Raw genomic sequence first — 26593 nt, 5'->3', positions numbered from 1 at the left:
GATATATCAACCCTACACCAGTTTTCTGCAGACCCGTCTTTACCACCTGAAGGCCCCAGGACCACCATCCTGCATCTCAAGTGATGCTTCAAACAGGAATTTTTAACTCATTGAAATGCTAGTGGATGAACCTACAAAAGCTGCTTATGCGTGCCGATTCTCCCAGCCCTGCATTTCCCAAGCTCTTACAAAGACCAAATGGCCTGTAACTTCAAAGCAGACCTCTGACCTGTGCTTGCTGAAAAAGCCAAGGCCAAACTGACAGACACAGCTGTTGTGAAGCCAAAAGGCAGACCAGGGGAACTGAATGCACTGGCAAGAGCAAGAGATTGGATGAAGGGGAAAGAACAGTGTATCAGGCAATGTGTCAGGTAGCCAGAGGAATACTGCAAGTGGGGAAAGGCTAGCCGAGCACAAAGCAATTCTTTGGCTTAAAGCTGCCACACTGTTTGACTATTATCAACTGCCACACAATTACTAGACCGTAGCCAAATATTCTCAAACATTGCCTGGAGCCAAAAGTGTGGTGGCAGCTTTTTAATTTCGCTCTGTTGTCTGCTTTGCTATCAAAAGGGCTGCTTTCACCCTAGCCTTGCAGCAGTCAAGGGCAGGTACAACAACAAAGCAAAGCTGCTCCTATCAATCCACTGCAATGTCATGCTATGATTCTACAAAATCCAAACTGACGCATCCACCGCCATCTCTGTGCTCAAGAGCCCTGCCTTAGAGCCAGTTTGGTGTAGTGGTTAAGTGTGCCGACTCTTCTTTGAGAGAACTGGGTTTGATTCCCCCACTCCTCCACATGCTGTTGGGTCAGTCATAACTCTGGCAGAGCTTGTTCTCTCAACAGCAGTCCTCAGAGAGCTCTCTCAGCTCCACCTACCTCACAGGGTGTCTGTTAGGGGGAGGGAAGGCGATTGTAAGCTGCTCTGAGACTCCCAAGTGAAGGGTGGGTGGGGCATACATCCAATCTCTTCTTCTTAGATGTAGTGTGGCCCACTCTGCTACCCTGATCTTGGTAAGTTCACTGGCCGGGTCCCTTACCTGAAGGGTTTGAGAAAGCTTTACAAAGTCTCTCTGCACTTGCTCGCTGACATCCAGCTCTGTCTGCAGCCGCTGAGCTTTGTTCTTATCTTCAAACATCAGCTGCTCCAGATGGGCCTAGATTTAAAACAAAAAAGACTTTTATCATGCATCACCTGCACTGCAACATGGTTTTGATGGTCAAAGCATGTTAGAATGTCAGTAACTGACCACACGGGTAGAGATAATTCTCTCAGTTCTCTCAATACATTTTTATACCTCAGTTTGACTGTTAGTTAATGCCGCGAGCCTTGCCTTCACCCATTTCTCCAGTTCCACAACACTATTTCATGTGTCTCCCTACATACGGTGGTCACAAAGCTGCATATGAGCCACACAGCCTAGAAGAGACTAAGAGTTCATCAAGATCCACAAGTTGTTTTGAACAGTAGCTGGATTGATGTTTCATGAAACTCCATAAGCAGGGTGTGAAAACAGTAACTTCCCCCTTATTTGCAGCACACCCTCACAGAAACTGGTATTCAGAGATACATTGTTTCTGAATATAGAGGTTCCATTTAGAGATCATGGCTAACGAAAGGAATAACCTCCTGAATTTTGTCTTGCCCGCTCTCAAAGGCATCAGAGCCAGGGAACATCACCAGATCTCATAGAAACAGATTTTATAAATAGCAAGTTCTATCAAAAAAGTGTGCAGAAATCAGTATCGTTTTACCAGAAAAACCTCTATCCAGTCTTTCTACACAGTTTTAGAAACCTCTATCATGTCCCTCCTTAGCACACACTCTCAAAATAATTCCAACATGAACTCTGTGCCCTCTTGAATTACCTCAGCATATTAAATTAACATTTTCATTGAGATATAACCTGCGGATCTCTTTTCCCAGGTAACCAGAGCCACTGCAGAACTCTCATCAGGACATTCATAAAGTCACGATTTTTTGCTTCAACAAGCACTGCTTTAGTGAATCCACCTTACCATCTGGAATGCATTAGACTTTGTCACCCTGAATCATTTGGCATCGTTAATAGCTTACCTTTGCGGCTATTTCCTTCTTCAACTGCTCTTCAAGTTGATTTCTCCTTTCTTGCAAGCTTTCCAATTGTTGCATCTTTTCCTGCAAGGTGGTCTCCAGCTGTGAAAGCCAGAAGCAGGGAGTTTGAGAGGGGCTCAGAAACTGCACAACTAACTCTGTATACCCCAACCTTTCTTTTTGCTCTCCTAAAACTAGAAGGAAAGGCTGTCTGAAAAAAAAAAAACCCTGGCCTCAGCAGCAGACCTGGGCACCACCATACATGCTCTAGTCACTTCCAGATTAGACAACTGAAACACAGTGCTCCCTTTCCAAGCTGTGGAGTCTTATGAGCAAAAATTCCACTTCGTGAGCTACTGGCATTAAAGCTGTGAGTGAATGATCTGGCTGCTGCATAAATTCCTGAGCTCAGACAAAAATGTGTGAACCGGAGGCTAAAAAACTGAGCTAGCTCACACTTGACTCAGCTTAGAGGGACCACTGCTGAAACACACTCTGCGTAGGGCTGCCTTGAAGGACTGTCTGGAAACTTCAACTCACGCACAGCACCATGGTTAGAATCTTGACGGGACCATATTGCAGTGAAGGCCCCAACCTTGATGACCTGGGCTAGCCTTAGCTTGTCAGACCTTGGAACCTAAGCCAGGGTTGGCCAGGGTTAGTACTTGGATGGAGACCACCGAGGAAGTCCAGACTTGTTGCACAGGCACTGGGAAAAACCACCTCTGTTCATTTCTCACCTTGAAAACTCTGCAGGGTCATCAGAAGTCAGCTGCGACTTGACAACACACACTCATTGCTGTGAAACTCCTGTGCTTTATCAGTTGCCCTGACTTTTAATTTGCCTCCAGGTCAAATTCAGCCTTTAAAGCCTTCAACAATCTGGGCTTCAAATACCTGTAAGATGATCCCCCGCCCACCCACGTGAATTGACTGGGACCTAAGAACATAAGAGCTCTGCTGGATCAGACCAATGGTCCCTCTAGTCCAGCATCCTGTCTCACACTGAGGCCAACCAAATTTAGCCATTTTACTGTGTTGTCCTTAGATGGTCAGATTTTCTGATCCCTTATGGGTACCACAATATATACTACTGTCTGATGGAGGTTTTTATTTGATGTTATCCGCTCTCACTATTTATTTTTTATTTTATTTATTTATTCATGATTTGTATCCCGCCCTTCCCACAAGTAGCTCAGGGCGGCTTCCAGAAATTGGTCAAACATAAAAATTAAACAATTTTAAATATATAAACAATTAAACATTTAAAACAGTTAAAACCTTAAAAACCAGTAAACATTCCAATTACATATAGAACAGACGTCTGGCCAAGCTACATTGAGTTCTCATCTTAGCTAGGTGTAGGCTAGCCGAAAGAGGGTCGTCTTACAGGCCCTGCGGAACTGAACAAGGTCCCGCAGGACCCTCACCTCCTCCGGCAGCTGATTCCACCATGTAGGGGCCATAACGGAGAAAGCCCTTTCTCTGGTGGATTTCAAGCGGGCTTCTTTCTATAAGCCGCTTTCAGTGTTTCTTCACAATGGAAAGATTTTCTAAACATAAATATGCTTTACTGAAAAAGGACAGGGGTAGAACAGTAACTGTTTCTCAGTCTCACACTCCTCTTGTCCCTCTAAGCATTAGTCATATATAAAGTTGAGCTTATGAAAGAGTCCTTACTCTGTCAAGACACACACACACACACACACACACTGAGCCTACTAAGGAAATTCAGCTGTATTCTGCAGTTCTCAGTGGCTGTGACTTTGAGAGTTCTTTGCCAGAGGCCACTAGAAGCCACAACAGCAGGGGATTTTCCTTTTCACCTCTGCTCTTCAAGCTTTCCTCTTACTCTCTTGGTTGTGGGATGCTCCGTGGCTAAGGGCCTCGCCACATGATATGCAGTTCCTGGGAATGCCCAAAGTCCTGGTGGACAGAAACGCATTGCGCAGCCCTAAAGGCATCCAAATCAAATTCTTACCTGTTCCTTTTCTGCTTTTATCCTCTCCAGTTCTGCTTTTAGACTGGAAGCGGCAGCTGCAAGAGATGAGGAAGATATCTATAGTACTATGGGGTTTGGATTTTAAAATCTCTTTCTCAGTTTACAGGCTTCATGCGGTTTGCATTTGCTGCACAGAGAGGGATAACACACAAGCTGTTACTCATTCAGGCATATATCCTTCAAGATCTTTAGCACTCATAAGAAAGAGAAACCCGTAACAGCTTTGTGCCATCTAAAGGGGCTATCTTGAGCATTGAAGTCAATGGGCTTAGAAGGGTGTAACTGCTTAGAAGAAGAAGATATTGGATTTATATCCCACCCTCCACTCCGAAGAGTCTCAGAGTGGCTCACAATCTCCTTTACCTTCCTCCCCCACAACAGACACCCTGTGAGGTGGGTGGGGCTGGAGAGGGCTCATGCAGCAGCTGCCCTTTCAAGGACAACCTCTGCCAGAGCTATGGCTGACCCACAGCCATGCTAGCAGGTGCAAGTGGAGGAGTGGGGAATCAAACCCGGTTCTCCCAGATAAGAGTCCGCACACTTAACCTCTACACCAAACTGGCTCTCCAGTGCTTAGAAAGCACTGTAACATTCCATGTCTTCAAAATGGTTATCAGGGCTGAGTGAAAGGTGCTTCACCAAGATCATTAAGCAAGTCTCCAGAACTTTCTCACTTCAGACCCAATACACTGTTCATAGGATGAGCTCTCAATCATAAACATGGAATTCTGCACACCAAGGCTGCTTCACACATTGTACAAAAGGTAGACTCCTCCAATCCTTCCATAGCATATCAACCACATATTTTTGTGCCAATCAGAGCAGAGATGTGAGCCAGGGAACAGACTGGCTCCTCCACTTCCCCTTACTAAAATAAAATATCATGTGCTGTGAAAACATGAGGATCCACCTTTGATTCTAAAATGTGTATTCGACCGGTCAAGAAAACTGACAGTGTTCTGACACTGACAGGCTAAACCAGGGGTGGCCAAACTTGCTTAACCTAAGAGCCACACAGAATAAATGTCAGATGTTTGAGAGCTGCAAGACATGAACATCAGATGTTTGATAGCCACAAGGAAGGAAGGGAGGCAAACAGATGAGGGGAGGAGGGAGGGAGGGAAAGGAGAAAGAAAACGATTTTAACTCTAAAAGCATTCTCCAAGCCTCTGACTGGCTTGGCAAAGTGATTTAAAGAGACTTTAAATGCCTTCTCCAAGCTCGCCAATGAGGCAGTGGGGGCTTTCGAGAGCCACACAATATGCGTGAAAGAGCCACACGTGGCTCCCGAGCTGCAGTTTGGCCACCCCTGGGCTAAGCCAACAGGATGTCATAAACTGCTGACACACATTACAACTGGCTGATTTTTTAAAAAAGTTTTCTGCTTCAATGAGGGAAGAGGAAAGTTTGGCTGGAAACCTGACATAGGCTCTGGGAACAAAAGGAGCTTTGTGGAGTAGACTGAGCAATGGGAACAGATTCCAGGAGGCTGGGAAGCCAAGAGTTGGGGCGCCTCACCTGAAAGGTGAGCAAAGATAGGTTGTGGTGGACTGAGAGAGAGGAAACATGAGAAATGGAATAGTGGAAGTAGCCACAGAAGAGTTAGACAAGTGAAGCAAAAGGGGCTTGAATCTGCTGCATGCCTACTTTATTAGAGAACTGTAAGCTGAAAACCTAAAAGAGCCAAGCAGCAATAGCGAGGGGTCCACTGGGGAGGGGAAGAAAGCGAGGGAAAGAGGAGGCAGGAACCGAACTGGGTATATCATCTTACACCTAATCAGCCAGTTCTTCAGCTGCAGACTTCTAGTGTCCTAAAAACACAGAGAATGTTTCAAAACTAACAGGCTGGCTTCAAACTAAACTGGCAATTTCCACCAGCTCCTCCTGCCCACGGCAGACCCCTGCTCATGTCATCCCTAGCAGCAGTCCTTTGTGAAGGTCAGTGGGCTGTGGAGGAAGTGGGGGTGAAGAGGGAGGGGAAGTTTTGTCCCACTGATGGAAAGTTCAGTCAGGATCCAACCTCGTGTTTCCAGAAAGCATATCAAGAGTTAGAATGAAACCTGGCAAAGCTGACAATGTCTTACGATACAGGGCTGTTGTAAGAGTTATCAAGGGGGACGCTTAGAAAGTACCACAAGAGTGTTGTACTTGGGAGATCCAGGTTCAGATCCCTACTTTTGCCATGGAAGCCTAACCTACCTCACAGGGTTGTTGTGAGAGTAAAATGGAGAACAGAAGGAGGTAAGCCACCTTTGGGAGAAAGGCAGGGTACAAATTAAGTAAATAAAAATAAATAAAATTATTCATGCAGGATGCTGGTAGTGACTGCAAGCAACCAGGATTTGTACATTTATCTGCTGACCTCCAGCTTAAGACAAGTTTCTTGGCCAGCGCCACTACATGAGTTTGTCTCCCTCCCCAGGCTCCAAACTTGTCCCTTCTCACCTATCTCCTCTTTGCAGTTCTCTATTTCTAGCTGCAGCGTCTCTTCTATGTTCTCTTTAAAGCACTGCTCAGCTTGAATCTGTTCTTTCAGGAACAAAATTTCCGCCTTCAGTTTTTCTTCGAGGTGATCTGCGGCTGTCCGTACACTAATGATATCTTCACGGTATTTGAGGACCAGTTCACGAAGTTCCTGAAAGGAAGATTGACAGCGGGGTTTAAAATAAGCACCGAATTTCAAGTCACACTACTGGGACATCCGTCTCCATACTGTCTATTAGGACTGGCACCACCTTTTCAGAGTGTCAAGCAGAGAGGAGTCTTTCCCAGTATCTAGAACTGCAGGTGCACTGGACTGAACCCCCGACCTTCTAAACACAAAACATACACTTCTCCATGAGTCCTCCCTGCACACAGAGTCAGTTCAGGATCCTACACGTCACACAATGCACTCACTTTGGTCCTGTTAAAACAGATTTTAGTGCATCTTTCCTTTGTTCTGCCACTTTAACAGGGGGGGGGACATCATTACACTGCTTAAATGTACACTACATCTGAGATCTGAAGATGTAAGCGAAATAAGAGCAACACGAAGTCCAATATAAATGGGGGTTGTGGCAATTACAAAAGGGGGTTATCTGCCCAGCACCGCTTTCCAAATCAGAATTGCCCCCCCACCTAACTGTTTTAGAAGACGATGGTGAAAGAGCAAGGGGAGACAGGCATAATGCAGAATAGTACCAGTCTTTTTTCTTCGTTGTTTTTTGCGACCAAGTCACCTGTAAGGTTTCCAAGGCAAGAGAACGTCAGAGGCAGTTTGTCATTGCCTGCCTCCGCATCACGACCAGGGCATTCCTTGGCTGTCTCCCATCCAAATAAGCTAAGCAGATAACCCTGCTTAGCTTCCAAGATCTTATGAGATCGGGCTCGCCTGGGCTAACCAAGTCAGTGTCCATTTGTTTTGATGGAAGGGGGAAATGGCACGAGGGAAGCACACACCTCCTTCACCGGAGGAGCCACAGCCTCAATGTGTATCAAGCCCTCTCACTGCTAGTAGAACTAAACCGAACACCAGGGAAGTCAATCACAGATTCCTTATTTACCTATATATTTTGTTTTATAGTTTAAAATGCACTCTCTGAAGGAGTCACCTGAGGGTGCTTGGCGATAAAATGCAATACATACAATAAAAGGCAATTAGCAATAAAAAGGAATTGCCACAACATAGAGGCCATTAAAAACAGCAGTGATCTCTGTAACAGTTCATAAATGCAAAAGACCAAAACTTCAAGCAGTGCACAAAGATGCCTTTTGCTGAAATCAGACCCTTGGCCCATCAAGGTCAGTATTATTTACTCTGACTGGTAGAAGCTTTGCAGGGTCCCAGGAGAGGCCTTCCATTTCACCTCCCACATGGTCCTTTATTAACTAGAGATGCCAGGGACTGGACGCAGGACAACCTGGGTGCAAAGAGGATGCTCTTCCATTGAGCCACAGCCCCCCACCTGAGCCTTTACTGCATTAAAACAGCAGTACCTATTATCAATGAGAAGGGCCAAATGACACAGATAATACTGTAGGCCCTACAGTGTAGGGGGAGTAGGGTTGAAAGCCACAGTTAAAATGCTGGCCGGGAGGGAGGGGAAGGGAATCCTCTTTTGGGGACAGTATTAAAAGACAGCTTGGGACAAGGCACAGAGCTGAGGGCAGACTGCTCTGATCCCTGCGTGGGACATAGAGAAAGAAGTACTTTTCTCCCTTTCCCACAACATAAAACTCATGGGCACTCTATGAAATTGATGAGCAGCAGGCTTAGAACCAATAAAAGGCAGTACTTCTTCACTCAAAGAATAACTGACAAGGGGAAATCACTGCCGAGGGAGTGGTGGTGGCTACAAGCACAGGCAGTTTCAAGCAGGGACTGGATAACCATATGAAGCAGAGGTCCATCAGTTACTATAAGCCACAAGATATAAGGCTTCTGGAGTTCTGGCCCCACTGGTGGACCTCCTGATGGCATCTGGGTTTTGGCCTCTGTGTGATACTGAGTGTTGGACTGGATGGGTGACTGGCCTGATCCAGCACGGTTTCTCTTATGTTTCTCCCTCCATCTGGAATGTGCAGCGGCAAGATATCATTTCCTAAGGCCTGAAACAGGTTACTGCAAGCTGTTGATTAGTTACTTAGTAACAAGCTAGGAACCAGTTTGGGCAAGCTTTATATTTTGTAGAAGGCACTGGCTTCCTTTAAGTGATTTCTGTATACTGGTTTGGATAATCTGAAAGGTCGCATATGCATTTTGAATGAAATCTGAACAGTCAGTAACTTCAGAGCCGTTTTTCTACAAGCCTCAGTTTTCAACAACAAGAAGTTAAGCTGCTAGATAATTAATTTGGGCTACTGCTACAACACAGTTTGTACTGAAGAACAGCCTCTCACACACCTCTGTAACTGACTAGTCATGTGGAATCACCAAAGAAAAGGAAGAAGCGTGAGATGGTTGAATGACTACCCTTCAAGGAGGCACGTCTGAAGCAAAAATATGAAATTAGACATTTTTTTCTTCCCACCAAGTCTTTACTCCCAGTCCACTAAAGTAGGGATCCGCAACCCCCGGTCCATGGACCAGTACCGGTCCGTGACCTGTTAGCAACCGGGCCGTGAGTTATATAATTATTTCATGATATATTACAATGTAGTAATAATAAGACGACAATGACATTGGATTTATATCCTGCCCTCCACTCAAAATCTGATTGGCTCACAATCTCCTTTACCTTCCTCCCCAACAATAAACACCCTATGAGGTAGGTGGGGCTGAGAGAGCTCTCCCAGAAGCTGCCCTTTCAAGAACAACTCTTATGAGACCTATGGCTGACCCCAGGCCATTCCAGCAGCTGTAAGTGGAGGAGTGGGGAATCAAACCTGGTTCTCCCAGATAAAGAGTCTGCACACTTAACCACCACACCAAAATAAAGTGCACAATTGTATCATCCCAAAACCATCACCCCCACCCCCAATCCGTGGAATAATTGTCTTCCACAAAACTAGCCCCTGGTGCCAAAAAGGTTGGGGACTGCTGCCCTAGAGAGCGGATCACTCCTAACCCTGGTAGCATATGGGAAACATATAAATCAGACTTTTTGCAGTGCCAAAACAGAGCTTAAATAAAACAACTGAGATCAAGCAAACATGTATCACAGAGTTCACACAAATCTACATCTTCTAAACTTGTTTCCTCTTTCAGCGGGTCCATTATCACAGCCATCAGAGTGGAGTGGAGTGTTTTCTTTGCCTAAAAAGTCTGTACTGAATGGGTAGAAGAAGCGCATCCAGTCACAACCCAGATTCAGAGAGAAAGATAAGCTGATTAAAAGGAAGCAAACACATCTGGGTGAATTATTCTAAACATGCCCCAAACAAAGGGCAGATGGGAAAACGGACTGAGATTCAGATGGGGGTTGTATTGCCTAACAATCTGCTTTTCTCAACAACTGGGATACAAATTAGTATTCTTGAGCGGTTGCCCATACACACGTGTGCAGGCTTTAAACAAGCATGCATGTTTTTATTGAGAATGACAAAGCTGTGTGGCAGGTGCACTGAACTGACCGTTCTTGTCAAGGACTTCTTCCAGTTACTCACACCTAGAAACTTAGCTCAGTGTAGAAGGAAAAACCCTACCTCGCTGGATTCCGGGGGAGTGAAGTCTTCGGCCTGTTGCAAAGAGATATGCAGGCGATGTTTCCCTTGAAGGCTTTCGTTGTCTTTCTGGAGCCTCACCAACTCCTCAGAGACACGCTCCCTCGACTGCATCAGGACCGCCTCCGGGGAAGAAACAAAGATGTAAGAACTACAGTTCTGAATGTACTGCCTCAGATCCGGTCATGTCTCATTCTTAACATTTTGGAAATTTGCATAGGATAGAGCGTTTGCCATGTGAACTTCACAGGGGATGGGGTCAACATGCACAACATGTGTACCACTTTGTGAGGGCTTCCATGATCCAGATTAAGAACTATAAGAAATTCATTTCAAGCACTGTTCAGGCATGACGGCAAGGCAATTATTGGTTTTAAAGTGTATACCCCAAAACACACTCTTGACAAACGACCAACAGCATACCCAATGAGCCCCCGCAAAATCCACAACCAATAAAAATAAACTAAATGTAACCAAGCAATTACACTTAGCAGCCCTGTGATGCAGAGTGGTAAAGCTGCAGTACGGCAGTCCAAGCTCTCTGCTCACAACCTGAGTTGATCCCGGTGGAAGCTGGGTTCAGGTAGCCAGCTTGAGGTTGACTCAGTCTTCCATCCTTCCGAGGTGGGTAAAATGAGTATACAGCTTGCTGGGGGGGGGGGGGGAAGTGTAAATGACTGGGGAAGGCAATGACAAAACACCCTGTAAAAAGTCTGCCATTAAAACGTCATGATGCAACATCATCCCAGAGTCAAAAATGACTGGTGACTACCTTTACCTTCAAATGTAACCAAAGACCTGTACAAACAAAAGAAGCTTTCTCCCAGTATATAAACTTAGATGTGCCAGCTGAGTTGCTGTGGAGGGGGAATTTTACAGAAGAGCAGTTGCTGTAGTGAAAGTTACATCTTTGATGTTTGCTCATTGGACGTCCAAGGGACTTTAGATACTTATTTGAACTGGTGGGCCGGCTTGTGTGGGCTTTTAAGTACCCTGGTCATAGACTAGACTGGGTTTTAAAAGCCAAAAAACCGACACTTGAAATTGTATTCGGAAGTGAGTGGGCACCAGGTGAGATGAGATCACAGTGACTGGTGCCATTCAGCCATCATGCTGCCTGAAGTTTCCATACAGCCTTCAAAGAGCTCCCACATACAGCATGTTGCAGTAGTCCAGTTTAGAGATGATCAGAGCAGAAATAAATGCATCCAGATCATGTTTACCAAGCAACAGCTGTGGCTGATACAGCAGCCCATTGAGTAAAAGGAAAACAATAGCCTTAACTTACTAGACCAGAAAGATCTGCAACACGAATGTCCCCAATTTAACAGGCAGCATTTGACCTGAAGATGCAGAATGAAGGATATCTGTGGTTCACTTGGCAAACAGGAGAAAGAACTTGGGTGTTTCGAGGTTGGATGTCTCCGCTTCTTCAAATAACTTTGCCTTTTTATAGCTTTAGCTAGTTAGACAGTAATTTTTTTAAAAAAAATCTACTGCAGAAAACACAATTTAATGACTCCTACTGGAATAATTCCAAGATAATCTGACAACATAATGCAAAGGAACTCAAAAGTGAATAGTCCTGGGAAGGCAGCGTGTAGAAGGTGTGAGGGAGAAAGAAAACAGAATACAGTTTTTCCTTTGGGTTTATGTTAGACATACAACATTTGGAAAACACATCTATAGGGTTAAAAAGCTGGCAAACATGATCCAGAGGCTATTTAGGCTCCTATAAACTGTCTCAGTCATGGCCAAAACCAAATGAGGCTGGGGGAGTATTCAGGGTCCACTAGTGTTTGAAGGGCATGGAAGGAAATCTGGACATAAAATCCTAGATGGGGTCTTGACCACTGGTTTGTTCCACTTCAGATAAGATGAAGCTGTCCCAGAGCAGCCACTCTACGCTCCCTACAAACAGTTTTCGCCTCCAGCACTTCCACAGACATCGCAAGAGCCTTAAGGCACAAAATGTATCATCTTGAGTTTCCACCACAAATCTGGCATCTTCAGCCCATGACTGAACAACCTCTCTTCTCACTGTACTCTGTATGAAAGGCAATAACAGAGTCCAGCTTCTGCCTCCTCTTTTCTTTTAACAAACATACATACAGGGGGAAGAAGAACATATTTATTTATATCCCACCCTATACTCCGAATCTCAGAGCGGTTACAATCTCCTTTACCTTTCCTCCCCACAACAGACACCCTGTGAGGTAGATGGGGCTGAGAGAGCTCTTACAGCAGCTCTCCTTTCAAGGACAACTCCTACAAGAGCTATGGCTGACCCAAGGCCATTCCAGCAGTTGCAGGTGGAGAAGTGGGGAATCAAACCCAGTTCTCCCAGATAAGAGTCCGCATACTTAACCACTGCACCAAACTGGCTCTCAAGCAGCCAAGCATCCTCCCTTCTCCTTCCCTTAGGATGCTTGGCTGCTTCCCTTCCAAAGAAATAAACTTGTGCTTCACCAGCTCCACCTCCCATTGGCCCAAGAGAGGGAACAAGGGAATAGATGCACAACCAGCTCACTTAACTATAACCCCCTTAGTGTTCTACCACACACAGTTAAGGATGTACTTCTACAGTACTAGCTTGGAATAACTGCTCCTCTAAGTGAAGGCTAAATGGATAAATAACAAAATTCATATATAGATCCAGGTGGGCAGCTGTGTCGGTCCGAAGAAGAACAAATGTTGAGCCAAATAGCACCTTTAACACCAGCAAGAGTTTATTCAAGATATGAGCTTTTGTGTAAACGCATGCTTCCTGAGATACACTGAAATGGAAATTAACAGTTCATCTATCTATTTGTCTATATAATCTAATCTATCTATCAATCTTGTGTGTGTGTGTGATACACACACACACACAGACACAAAGTTAACATTCACAGATGAAAGATAGACAGACAGACATTATAATAATAAAACTGTAGTACTGGCCAAACAGAGCTCTCCCACTGGTTTATGCCTGCGCTCCATAAACCATTGGGCCATCATGCATCAGTCACCACCTGTGGGTTCCAATTGGCTGACTCCCCTGTCCCCTGCCTACTGCAAACCTGGGAACACTGAACAAACCTCCAAAAAAGTCTTACCTCAGAGACACACACATCTCCAATGCTTCTCTGTGTCCTCTCCATCAACTGACCTCAGAAAGGGCTGCTGCTCTACGGCAGCTTCATGAAGTGTTTCCTCAGAGGCCATAGCAGCTGCCTCTTTCCTGTCCCTCACTCCCTCTCTCAGCCTGCCCCAGGACAGATGAGGATTGGGCCACTGGAGAAGCTGCTAGCCAGAGGCTGTTGCTAGGCAGTAAAGGGAAAGCCCTCAGCTGAATATAATGCCATAGAGTCCACCCTCCAAAGCAGTTATTTTCTCCAGGGGGAGAGAAATCTGTTGTCTGGAGTTCAGTTGTGATCCCAGGAGATCTTTACGCCCACCTGGAGGTTGGCTACCCTAGGCCTGGCAGAACCCTCTGGGTGACTTGAAACCACCTGGCATGACTTAACTAGGCCTGGCTGCTTGCTCCTATTCAGCAGCAGCCTCCTATGACAGCCAGTGTGACTTAGCAGTTGCCAACTCCAGGTTAGGAAATTCCTGGAGATTGGAGAGGAGAGGGTTTGAGGAGGGGTGGGACCTCGGACATGTACAATGCCATAGACTCAATCTTCCAAATCAGCCATTTCCTCCAGGGAAAGCACTGTTGCCAATCTCCAGGTGAGGGCTGGAGATCATTCAGAATTACAACTGCTCTCCAGATGGCAGAGATCAGCTCCCCTTGAGGTGGGGGGGGGGAGTGAATGCCTTCACTTGGGTGGGTAGGAAGACAGCAGTATGTATATGTTAACATATGCATATGTTCACTTCCATTTCAATGTATCTGAAGAAGTGTACCTGCACATGACAGTTCATACCTTGAATAAACTCTTGTTGGTCTTAAAAGGTGCCAATGGACTCAGAGGCTGTTATATGAATGAAGTAATGGTATCAATGAAATATATGTATTTTTAAAAGCATCTCATTACCATTTGGTCCTGGACATCTCTCTTCACCTGAGAAAACGCCTGCTGTAGTTCACCAAGTAAAGTCTCGGACTCCTGAGCTCTTACGATAAGTGAAGAGATCTATCAAAGGGGAAAACAAACAAACATGCAAATTAGATTCATTTAAAAAATGGATTTAAATTTCTTATTAAAACACAACTTTAAGAGAAAGCAACTCTGTATTTATTGAAATCAAACTGTCATTTTATGTCTCATGAACCACCTTCCTCTATCCAGCTTGCACAGAAATGGAGATCTCTTTTCTATCAGCTATTGTGGACCAGACACTGATAATGAACACTGATTTTGACTGCAGTTGAGGCTTAAACTAAAGTTCTTCAGCACCAGCTGACGACAGCTGTAGTCACCTATTAGAACATAACATAAGAAGAGCTCTGCGGAACCAGACCGGCGGCCCATCTTTTCCATCAGCCTGTTTCATACAACGGCCAACCAGTTACACTGGAGGCCCACTAACAGACCATGGGAAGCAAAGCCTTCTCATTCTATCTAGGAAGCTATGCTTTCTATGAAATTTTTATCATGCTGGTTTTCAAGCTGTTATTTCAGAGAGCTCTTGGATTCTTCAGACGTTGGCCGGGTGCTCTGCAATGAGAATCTGTTAAGAGTGGAGAAGTTGCTCAAAACGTCTACAGCCATGCAGGAGTTCTACAGCAGACGGATCCAAATTCCCCAAGAGCCAAAGTATGGTTTAAAAACTATATAGGTTTTGCTGTCTCACTGGGTTCCACTACACACAAAACCAAGAGTTCAAGCCTATGACATTATTGTGGCCAACCATCACTCTCAAATAAAGGGTTTCCTTCCCGGCAGGTTTTCTGTACCTGACTTTCCGATTCCTCAGTGCTCTGCTTCATGCGTTCCTCCAGCTCCTGCTTCTCCCGCATTGTTTTTTCTAGCTGGTCATTGGCCTGTCTCAGCATCATCTGAAGCTTCTTTACCTAAGTGGTTAAGGATGAGAACGCAACATAAATATCCTTTCTGCTAAGAGGATGATATTTTCCCCTCAACTCGAAAGCTATGAAAGCATCCGGAATGCAGAGTTCAGCCTACACAAACATCATGAATTAATGATTAGATTACACTTGAGAGGTTTTAAGGGAGGTTTGGCTGAAGCCAATGACCTCTGGAGAAGACCACCTTCCCCAATACCGCCAGTGTCTGATTCTCTGTACTCAAAGCTGGACGAAGGACAGAATCCGCAGTTATTTCAGGTATGGGGGCGGGGGAGCACCTCAGCATCAGTGGCTCCACATTTAACAACCTTATGCAGGTTTGAACTCCAGCTCTTCTTGGTCTATTGTGAGATAGGTCTTTAACCTCAAGCATTTAACTAGAAGAGTTATGAATGCAGAAACTACATTCCAGCATTGAGGTTGTCTACTACTGGTAGGTTGAAATGTGTTTTCAGCTGCTCCCACATGGGAAGTGTTTCCCTGCACTCCCTTCCATTGTTGCTCCAACTGCACAGGCATTCAGGAAGACAATGCAGGGCCCGCATGGTAGTTTACCCACACTTTCTTTGCCTCAGACCCCCAGTCCCTCCACACCAGATGAATTTTTTCCCAGGCTTTTAAAAAAGCCAGTAATTATGGTGCGAAATGTTACAGTGATATGTCAATTACTGATTTTCTGAAAACCCAGACAGATACATAAAAGAAAGAGCAAATGCTCCGTCAAGTGGATCACATGACTGGTGTGTGTGTGTGGTGTGGGAATATCTAAACGTACTCAAACATCGGACTACACATTCATGTTAAAAAGAGAAACGGAGACATATTCTTTAAAAACAATGCTGTTCACAAGCAAAGGGGACTAAATCCTGCCATCCTGCTGTTCTTTGATGTATTCAGTGCTACTCCCAGTCCAACAGGCACCAGGAGCATGCAAGAATGCCTTCCTCTCTTGGGCAGGGAAGGGATGGGCAAGTTCAGCTGGACTTCAGCACCCTGAGCTGTCACCTTCTGAAAACAACCTAGGCCAGAATAGTCCTCACCTTATTTGGATACAGGCTTCCCTTTGTTCATGAAGTGGGTGGTGGGGAATTGAAGAAAAGGGGAGCCAAACCCTGTTGCTTTGAAGAGTTTTCTACCAGCCTGACTCCCAATACTGGAAAGAATGCCGAAAACATCAAAGAACAGCAGGATTGAGTCCTCTTTGCTTGTGAACACCATTGTTTTTAAAGAATATGTATCCATATCTCTTTTTAACATGGATGCGTAGACTGGAGTAAGAGTACATTTAGGTATTCCCACACCACACACACACACACCAGTCATGTCTCCTTTGGCCACCAGCTGACCAAATATTTAAACAGTGAGATCATAAAATAAATCAACATTATGGGCTGAGGCTACCAGCGGAATCATGGTTCACTTGTGTATCGTTAGGCAGATCTAAACCGTTCAGTGCAAACAGAGGCTTTATTGCAAGTATCCTGACAGCAAAATTTACAGTTATAAAGAAGTCTCTCCACGGTGTGTCAGACTAACGGAGGGGACAATGTCACAATAGCAAACACTCTGACAGCCCCAATGCACAGAAGAGAAGGAACAGGCAGCTTCGTTAAAACATCTATCTCTCTGTTCTGTAGCATCTTATACAGCAACACATGCAGTATTTACTCCAATGCAGGACTAGAATATTTTTCCAAGTATGCTGCCATTATGCCCAGTAAAAAAAAATTGGGGGGGGGGGGATATGTGCGTTTAATATCCAAGGGTGTTGTCTTACATTCAGGGTCCTCTTCCTTTCAAATAAACTGGGTAGTTAAGTGCCACATTTCAAACTGCACAACGGCTGAACTGCCATCAATGTGGGATTCCTCTACTGGTTCTTGCCTGCAAGAGCTTGTTAACCCCCTTCCCCCATGGTGTAAAGGAACGGAGGAGAGTTGGATTTATACCCGTTGCCCTTCACTTGGAGTCTCAGAACAGTTTACAATCTCCTTCCCTTCCTCTCCCCACAGCAGACACCCTGTAAGGTAGGTGGGGCTGAGAGAGTTCTCTTGAGAACTGCTTCTGAGAGAACTGGGGCTGACCCAAAGTCACCCGGTTGGCTGCAGGTAGAGGAGTGGGGAATCAAACCTAGTTCTCCAGGTTAGAGTCTGATGCTCAACCACTACACCAAACCAGCTGTCAGAAAAGGCCACTCTCAGTTAGAAAAGAAAACTGGCTGATTGTATGGGAGATAAGGTGGCTCAAGTGCTTTCAACTATGCCCCCTTCCCTATTTTGGTCTCCTGGCTGCCAAAAATGGAAAGGCAATCAGAGCAGCAATGGAACTGTTGCATGGGTGTTTTTCCATGCTTTCCCCTTGTGTCTGCCATTCCACCCTCCCATCCTCCATCCATGCTTCTGGCAGGCTTTTTGCCATTTTTAAAAACCACCAGTAAGGAATACTGTTAGGATAAGATAGAGATATATCAATTACTGGGGGGCGGGATGACAAAAAGTCCACTAGTGTAATGAGGAATGGTGGGCATGTGGGAGCAGGGTGGGGGACACAGCCATTTATGGACTAGGAGGTATGGAAATCCTCACTTTTACATCTTGCACTCTCTGTAGGAAAGATCATGTCAAAGTAGGTTTAGAAATCCATGCAGCCAAGCAGGGGGAAAGCCAGAAGGTGGGCAGCTGTACAACAAAAAGGAAGCCCAATTTAAAACCACTGGTGGGGGTGAGGGGGAGGGTGGATGGAGCAAGAGCTCCACCAGAAGTAGCCTGTATTTACATTCAAGATGCTTAAGGGTGGGAGAATTTAGGACTGCCGGAGGTCAGAGAGGGTTTGGATTGTGCCTTTCAGCTACCTAATCCCTATGCAGTATATATTACATAAAGGTTTCGATTGCTTTCTTCCCTTTCATATTCAAGAACTGCAACCTGCAACATAGCCCTCTCCAAATATAAGTATTAGGTTTCACTTCACTGTATTTTTTTATTAGTTTGGAGGCTGGTCAGTTTGGAGGCCTCATCTATTCCACAATCTAGTATTTATGGCTGAGCCATAAATACTTCTCATATATATCAACTTTAAATCCAGGGAATTTTCTGCAAAAAAAAGAAGGCCCCATCAGTACTCACCTGATCCCTCATTTCAGCCTCCTGAATCTGGATTCCTTGCAATTGCTTCTCGTAATTAGAGCACATGTCACAGCGCCTCCCCAGCTTGTTCCCTGCATTTTGCACCTAGAGAACAAAAAAGCCATTACCTGCCCAGAGAAATTGCAGAACTCTATGAAGCAATGTGGCCATAACTGCAGGAAGAGAGGGTCAAACTTCATTAGACCTGAGAGTTCCATAAATGGTGCTCTAGTTATTTCTTTCAAAATTCAATTATAGGGTATGTGAGAGCTCAGTTTGGATGGAGGCACTTAAAGCCCTACTCCCCACACTGTTTTCCCCCCACCTGGAACATCTTGGGAACCAGTATTTGCCTCATAAGCAAAATATACAGGTACTGATACAAGCACCTGCACGTTTGTCTCCAATAGGGTCATTTCAGGATGGAAAAACTGTGTATGCTTTGGAAGAGGAGGCTAACACCACCAATTTGGCACCATGATCCCAATCCGAAGAGAGTCCCCCACATGCCTGATAGACATATTTTAAATGAAGTTGAAAGATCCATCCTGGAACTTCCAGTATCTCATCTGGCTTGGCCTTCAGGTTGGGAATTCTGGGTAGGGCAAAGTGTCTGAGCATGTGGGAGGACTTCCTCTGACAGTGAAGGGTTAATGTGAACAACCTAAGTTTGTGGAATTGAATTACTTGCCCCTGTGTATTTTATAATGCAAATCCACTTGGATTTCAGTGTGGTGAGTTCAGAGCAGATGGGGGAAAGTTTGCTTCTTCAGCAAAGGAACAACAGAAAGGCCAACAATGAACAGTTTGAACCTCTCTGCTCTCGAGAGAGACAGACACTGAAACTACAAAGCATCAAGCTTTTAAAGTGGCACCTAAATATTGAACACTCCGTGGGGGTTTTACTAATACATATATTAAAGCAATTTTTTTACTAAACAATTCAACAGCCAGTTTCCTTATCACCACCCTTCCAGGAAGCCCCACCAAACAATGGGTACATTTACAAACCAATTGCCCTCTCACCACACCCCCTCCAGCCTAGAAATAGCAGCTCTCCAGCAGCCCTTGCCTCAATCAATGCACAGCAGCCAAGAAGGTCAGAACGCCTGCTCCGGCTGCAACGCCACTGAGGATGTTCTCCGCAGCTGAGAACGAAATGTCTGGAAGAAAAACTTTCTCCAGTAGAACACGGCACTTGAGCCCGAAGGATTCTACAAACCCTAATAAATTCAACAATATTCAGTAGCATTTAAAAAAAAATTTCAGTCCATTCTACAGAATGATGTACAGTGTTCTCTCTTTGCTTGCAGGGCTACTCAAAGTCCAATAATTCCCAAATAGATATGACTGCTCCCAAAACAGGTGTGGCAGCAAATGGACCATTGCTTCCATCCTCTTTTCAGAGTCAATCCTTCAGGCAGCTCACCACCTGTTTTGGGAACAGTCATATCTATTTGGGAATTATTGGACTCTGAGTAGCCCAGCAAGCAAAGAGAGAACAATGTACATCATTCTGTAGAATGCACTGAATTTTTTTTAAAATACTAGTGAATATTGTTGAATTGTTTAGTATAAAAATTGCTTTAATATATGTATTAGTAAAACCCTCAAGGAGTGTTCAGTATTTATATGCCTACTTATACCCGTGTGCTCTCTACCTTGAGACACTATAAAGTGGCACCAGCATAGCCCCTTTTGGCAATTCCCACAACATCTTTCTCCGCAGCAGCAATCCTTGAGTGGGATGAAGGCAGGAGATGCAAAAGCTCACCTCTTTCTGAAGGAGATTCCATTCCGTTTCACTAACTAAGCGGTAACCACTAGGTGAGACGTAAGCGCTTTCTACACTTTGCGTAATGCTGGAGAGAAGGGAGGCAGTCTCTTCCTGCTCCGGCGTCATCGCTTTAATTGCTTTTTCCTGGTCTTTGGTTAACATAAACCCGCTGGGCATTTGCAAAGAACCAAGGGAAGCCGTGTCAAAGTTCTCAGACATGGAGTCCGCTCCAACCAGAGGCCCAAAGTCGGATTCGTCAAGGTTCCCAGCGGATTTGGCTTTGTTGTTGTAGCCTAGAGTTTTGGACTGTAAGGACCCCGACAACCCCAAGCTGTCCGTTGACTGTGCCCTTCGGAGCCCTTCTTTAAACATGTCGTTGTCTGACTTGAGAGATTCTCCTGAGGACAGCAGCACGTCTGTGTCGAGCGAGTGAACTGAGCCGTGAGTGCTATTTACATGCTCCTTCAATTTAAAGACAAAAATAAAAACGTTCTCAGGTGACACATAAGCTGTGGACAGAAAAAGTTGCTCTGGATACAGAATCGCACCAAAGTTCGACCACTTCATCAGCAGCTCTAAAGAGCCAGTGTGGTATAGAGGTTAAGAGTGTCGGACTAGTATCTGGGAGACTCAGGTTCGAATCTCCATTTGTGCCATGGAAGCTCATTGGATGACCCTGGGCCACTCACACTTTCTCCGCCTAACCAACAATCGTAGAATTGTTGTGAAGATAAATTGGAGGAGAGAACAACATAAGCCACTGTGGGCTCCCGCTTCAGGAAAAGGCAGGGCACGAACAAATTAAACGAATGAAAACCACCTCGTAAACTTTTAGAGAAGGATATGCTGTCACAAATCAATGACAGATTGGGGCAAAGGTATTTCAGAGGCTGCTATTAAAGTGTTTGGTCTAATGCCAAGTCATCTCTCCCTTTTGTTCCCCCTGGAGATGGAAATCTAGTGCCTTTCCATGCAGTAGGCTTTTGCCCAGATGCTCACTACCTAGGAAGTCCCCTGTGGATGGGTCAGGTGCCTGCTTCACTCATTATTCAGCCATAGCAGCATAATTGTTCAGCAACAAGTAAGCTGCAAGCTGCTCCAACCTGTTTCACTTCAAACATACCTGCACCACCTGGCAAACATCCTAAGAAAAAGGCTTCTCCACAACAGGAAGTGGGAATTTGGAAGATGTGACAACCAGGGTGATGCAGCAGGCAGAGTTCTGGGCTAAGGATGGGGAGGCTTAAGTTCAAATCCCTACTCTACCATGAAAGCTTACTGGCTGACTTTGAGCAAGTCAGTCTCTCAGATTAACCTGCACTTCATCCATCAATGCTACACAAAATGTTTTCCCCAAGGCTGCCATTCTGAAAATCAGGAGCTACGCTTTGGCACTCCTACCTAGATCACATGAACAAGCTCTTTCTTTTTTTTAACATACACCTGCAGAATTTGGTTTGTACACTGGAAAGGAATGCCGATAAAAGTTACTCTGAATCACCTTCCCAGTTACCAAGTCTCTAGGCTTGCTTCCACTTTTGTAGGAAGGGCACCATCCATAGACTGAAGCATGAAAAAAACTTAAGGCTTAAGCTCTGACCCTAAAGGGACAATTCTCTTGGGGGGCTTGTTAAAACATCATTAAGAGATGGAGAAGCCAATTACACTAAAGGTAAAAAGGCAAAGGTAGTCCCCGGTGCAAGCACCAGTTGTTTTTAACTCTGGGGTGACGTTGCTTTCACAACGTTTTCACAGCAGACTTTTTTTTACGGGGTGGTTTGCCATTGCCTTCCCCAGTCATCTACGCTTTCCCCACAGCAGGCTGGGTACTCATTTTATCGATCTCGGAAGGATGGAAGGCTGAGTCAACCTGGAGCCAGCTACCTGAACCAGCTTCTGCTGGAATTGAACTCAGGTCGTGAGCAGAGGGCTCCGACTGCAGTACTGCAGCTTTACCACTCTGCGCCACGTGGTTCTTAGTTACACAATTACACTGGTGGGATCCAATTAGCAGGGGAACTCCTTAAAGAACCCACCACTGCAAATCAATCTTGTTAAGATGGCTTATTACAAAGACTGTGTACAGATAACTCAAGTTAAAACGAGGACAATGTTTTTGTAACCAAATAAATTATTTTTCTTTTGTATACAAATTAAAACCAAAAGCAATGAGGAATTAGGACAACAATGAAGACACACAACCCCCCGAGCAAATCAGCTTTTTCATCATGAAGGAATCTGCGCTGTGCCAAGCATAGCTGCTGAAGTGAAACAGATTCAACTTTTAAAAAAAAGAGACTGACAAAAAAAACCCAGCATACCAAGAACATACTAAGCAATAAAGTTAGAACAATGACTACATTCAAGCCAAAGTTGTTCTTCCACTGCTTCTCCTCCTGTCCAATTCACTTATTTGATCACATAAACGGTTATGTGACTTTAAATTCCAAGCCAATCCCTACTGCTTTCAGAGATGAGATCCCTCAATTAGCCAGACTTTCCACATGCAGAAGCGTGTGTGGGGGGGGGAAGCTATTTAAACTTCAACAAAAAGGAAAACTAGGGGCTCAGTGTTGCTTGTTGGCTACGTTCATTCTTGCTAAACCTTCCGAGACAGGCTGAAGGGAAAGAAGAGAGGGAAGATGGCCTGGAACCCATTTGTGGGTTTAAGGTCAGAGAGGAAACAGAAACCTCACAAAAATTAGGCATCTTGTCCCCCAGCCAACACATTCAACAGCCATGAATAAACTGGATTTATTGAGACATATTACAAAGCGAAACCGACACTACCTAACCCAGGAATCTTGCTTTACCTCTTCTTAGTTTCCCAGAAACTAATAAAAACCTTTGATTCAAATGGCATTTACTGATTTTACCATTCTACCCAGTTTAATCCCTACCACCTGATATTAGCTGATTTTATAGTTTTACTTTCTGCCATGTTAGCTGTTGTTCAGCATTGGCTGACAGGGGTTGTTTTGTAGAAAAATAAGTGGTGGAGCTCATCCAGGGATTGTTATGCAGCTGCACCTACTATTCAATGGACAAGGTAGGTAGGTGGGGGGGAGGAGGGGGAACCCACAGAAAGGTGCAGGAACTGTGCTCCTGTGAGCTCCTGCTGAATTCAAGGCCTGGCTGCTGTCATTAAGAACATAAGAGAAGCCATGCTGGATCAGGCCAATGGCCCATCCAGTCCAACACTCTGTGTCACACAGTGGCCCAAAAACCCAAGTGCCATGAAGAGGTCCACCAGTGGGGCTAGAAGTCCTGCCACTGTGCCCCCCCCCCACCCAAGCACAAGAATACATAGCCACTGATGGATTATTAGCCACAGCTTATTGTTGGAACTCTTTGTCTGGGGCAGTGGCACAGCTCCTGAACCTTTCTGAGGGTTCCCCCTCCTCCCCCACACCTACCTACCTTGTCCATTGAATAGTACGTGCAGCTGCAAAGTCCAGTAATGCCCAAGAGAGCAACAAGACTTTGCAGGTATAAGCTACGGAACGTCAAAGCTACTGGACTCCAATCTATCTGTTCTACTGCAGACCAACCTTTTGAAACTGTCATTTTTTTTATTAACTGGCCCTACTTTCAGCTGCTATTTTGCTTGCTGCTTTTCTCAAGTGTGACAGTCTATTTTCTTGTTTTAAATTAATCTATTCCCATTTATTATCTTGCCAGTCCCTTTTCATGTGATGTCTGTAAACCTGCAGAAAGACGGGACATGGATTTTCTAAAATGAAATGAATTTGTCCCCGTGATCTGTTCAGGGAACATAATTGTCCTCAGAGGTATAACTGGCAAAGCTGAACCTCTTGTAGTGATTGTCTACTAGGGATGGGGCACAGACTGGAAAAGCCCAGTTCGGGGCTCGCAAACCAGGCAGCCCCAAACTGAACCCCGAAGCCAAAACCCTTGCCCAAACGGACCAGTTTGGGTCCCCTGGCAACGCATTCACATCACTTCTCAGAAGTGACATGAGCATGTAGGGGGCCAAACACCCAAAGTCTTTGTGGGGAGATAATTTTTTGAACTGCAATACGGGGTCCGCAAACTGGGCACAGTCCAGCCTGGACTTTGGCTTGGGTTCAGGTTTGTGCCCATCCCTATTGCCTACACATCCTTGAGGATACCTAAAGCCTACTGTGACCCTTTGCTATTTATTTATTTATTTAGTAGGCTTATATTCTGCCCTTTCCCATAAATGGACTCAGGGTGGATCACAACATAAACTGACAACAATAAAAGCCTACAATTCAGAGCTAAAAACAATGCATTAAAATTGAACAAAATAAGAACAATAAATAAAGTGCATCACAGGCAGGAAAGGCACATTTTACAGAGTAAACAGTTATCGGCCCAAAAATAAAATGATGGTAATAATAGATAAGATAGCACCATAGTAAGTGTGATGTCGCAACAAGGGAGGCCAACTGATGGAATAGTAGCTGGAATAGCTGGAATACTAGAACTATAATCTCCAGCATATGTTCAGTTTTATAATTAGATTGCTAAAAGACAGATTTTTTTTTTACAAAGCCTCTGTTAGTAGAAGCCTACGATCCCCAGCTTTTAGAAAACTTACATGGGTGCACCGGCACTAAAGTCAAAACTTTTTAAACTGGCTTCACAGTAAACCAAGTATTTTAAAACAAGCCCCCACATTAAAGAAATTCTAGAACAAGTACAATTAAAAAAGAACAAATACAGTTTGGGACCATCAGCCCAGGGGGTTCTTAGGCATTTGGTTTGGGAAGAAGTGCAAGAGACGCAGTCCTTTTTAAAGGGTGAAAGAGTGCTTTTGAAGAATCAGATGAACGGGAAAATGAAGTCAATGACTTAAAGAAACCTGTGTAAGCATTCCTTCACAGATTAGGAACCAGGCCTCTCTTGTTCGGATGCAACGACTGACTCCTTTAGGTGGCATTTATTGAAGCTAATTATCGTCACAATTCAAAGCTGTCTTTAATCCAAAACTGTAACATGTCTATTACTAGATGCAAAGTAAGATTTAAATTTTTAAAATCCTGAGGCTTTAGGAAGCTGCTGGGTAACAGATGCCTCGAGCTTTGCTGGTAACAAGGGGCAGGGGTAAGAGAAAGGCTCAGTACCATTAGGAATTCACTGCAAAAGAACTGAAACATCTGTCTCCCATTATAACCTGACTTGGAACAGTATTGTGAATACTTAGTTCAGCACCAGAAATTGTTAGTCTGTTTCTAGGGGCACAGACGTTTCTTGCCAGAATCTCATTTGAAATCATCCCAGATCTCCAGCTCATCGAAAACTTAGAGGTGTTTTCCGCAAAGGGACAGGCTTATGTGGTTTTCCCTTATTACTGATGCAGGTGCTGATACAGGGCAGGTTTCCCTACATTCTCCCTGCTTTGGTCCCCTGGCAACAGCCAAACTCCTCCTCCTTCCTGCACCACCAGGGCTTTCTCAGTTTTTAAAAAACAAACCCAGCAAAACTGAATACCACTACAACGTAGCAATATGTGTATTAGGTTCTCTAATTCTCAGCTTTCATTATTTTCTGGCACTTTTTGTTATAGAGATATTAGGGGCAAGGGATATCTCCACAACTAAAGATAATAGAGACTTACTATTTGGGGCGGGGGGGGGGATAGACTCAGTTGGATAGCTGTACTGGTTTGAAGCAATAAAACAAAATTTGAGTCCAGTGGCACCTTTAAGACCAACAAAGTTTAATCCTGGGTATATGCTTTCGTATCCATGCACACTTCTTCAGATACGTATCCGATGGTATCTGAAGAAGCGTGCATGCATGTAAAACCTTATACCCAGAATTAAACCTTGTTGGTCTTAAAAGTGCCACTGGACTCAAACTTTGTTCTATTTTTTTTTTAAAAGATCGAAAATTCTGGAATAAGTTGGCATTTTGGCCATTATCATATTGTAGTTTATTGTCTGAATAAACTCCAGTGGCAAAACTAGCCTCCGATTATTTTGTTAGCAGAAAACACCAATAGAAATCAAATAATTCAACTATCATTGGTAATGTGCACCCGCACTGTAAGAAATGTGCTGTCAATACTTGGCTGTACCTCTTCAGCAGGGAACTGTGGGAGGGATTCATCATGGGCTATGGAACACACAGTTTTCGATTCATCATTGGCGCCTCTCTGTTTGTCTTCCTTCCTTTTATGAAGCCTTCGCTGCTCTTCATCCTCCTAGAAATGAGTCATACATAAAAGAGTTTTCATGCTCTTGTGTGGCAATTTACAAATCAAACTTACTATGAATAGGCAGCTTGACCACCATTCAAATATAACCACAAGTTAAAAAATGAATAGGTTATGTTGCATTAATGCAAGGCTTAATGAAATGTTCCACTCTACAACTACACAAGTCTCAACTGCAAAAATATTTGTCAAAGATTTAATATCCGCTTCTTTCAACATTAACTGCAGCAACATCTGTTTTG

General features: G+C 44.5%; 1 protein-coding gene across 1 annotated transcript in view; it reads right to left on the bottom strand.

The window, feature by feature from the left end:
• RABEP1 (rabaptin, RAB GTPase binding effector protein 1) overlaps window positions 1-26593 on the bottom strand; it is an 88631-nt gene that overhangs the window by 4425 nt on the left and 57613 nt on the right. The window contains exons 8-17 of the mRNA XM_060259504.1: window positions 26214-26339; window positions 20144-20608; window positions 18370-18474; window positions 15113-15229; window positions 14250-14348; window positions 10207-10347; window positions 6526-6715; window positions 4060-4115; window positions 2082-2180; window positions 1045-1161 (exon numbers count right to left, since the gene is read on the bottom strand). Of these exons, the coding sequence (XP_060115487.1) occupies window positions 1045-1161; window positions 2082-2180; window positions 4060-4115; window positions 6526-6715; window positions 10207-10347; window positions 14250-14348; window positions 15113-15229; window positions 18370-18474; window positions 20144-20608; window positions 26214-26339 (1515 nt within the window). The remainder of the gene's footprint in view (window positions 1-1044; window positions 1162-2081; window positions 2181-4059; window positions 4116-6525; window positions 6716-10206; window positions 10348-14249; window positions 14349-15112; window positions 15230-18369; window positions 18475-20143; window positions 20609-26213; window positions 26340-26593) is intronic.

Source organism: Heteronotia binoei, chromosome 18 (genome assembly GCF_032191835.1).
Source record: "Heteronotia binoei isolate CCM8104 ecotype False Entrance Well chromosome 18, APGP_CSIRO_Hbin_v1, whole genome shotgun sequence".
NCBI classification, from domain to species: domain Eukaryota; kingdom Metazoa; phylum Chordata; class Lepidosauria; order Squamata; family Gekkonidae; genus Heteronotia; species Heteronotia binoei.
This window is presented reverse-complemented; position numbering and strand designations above follow the sequence as displayed.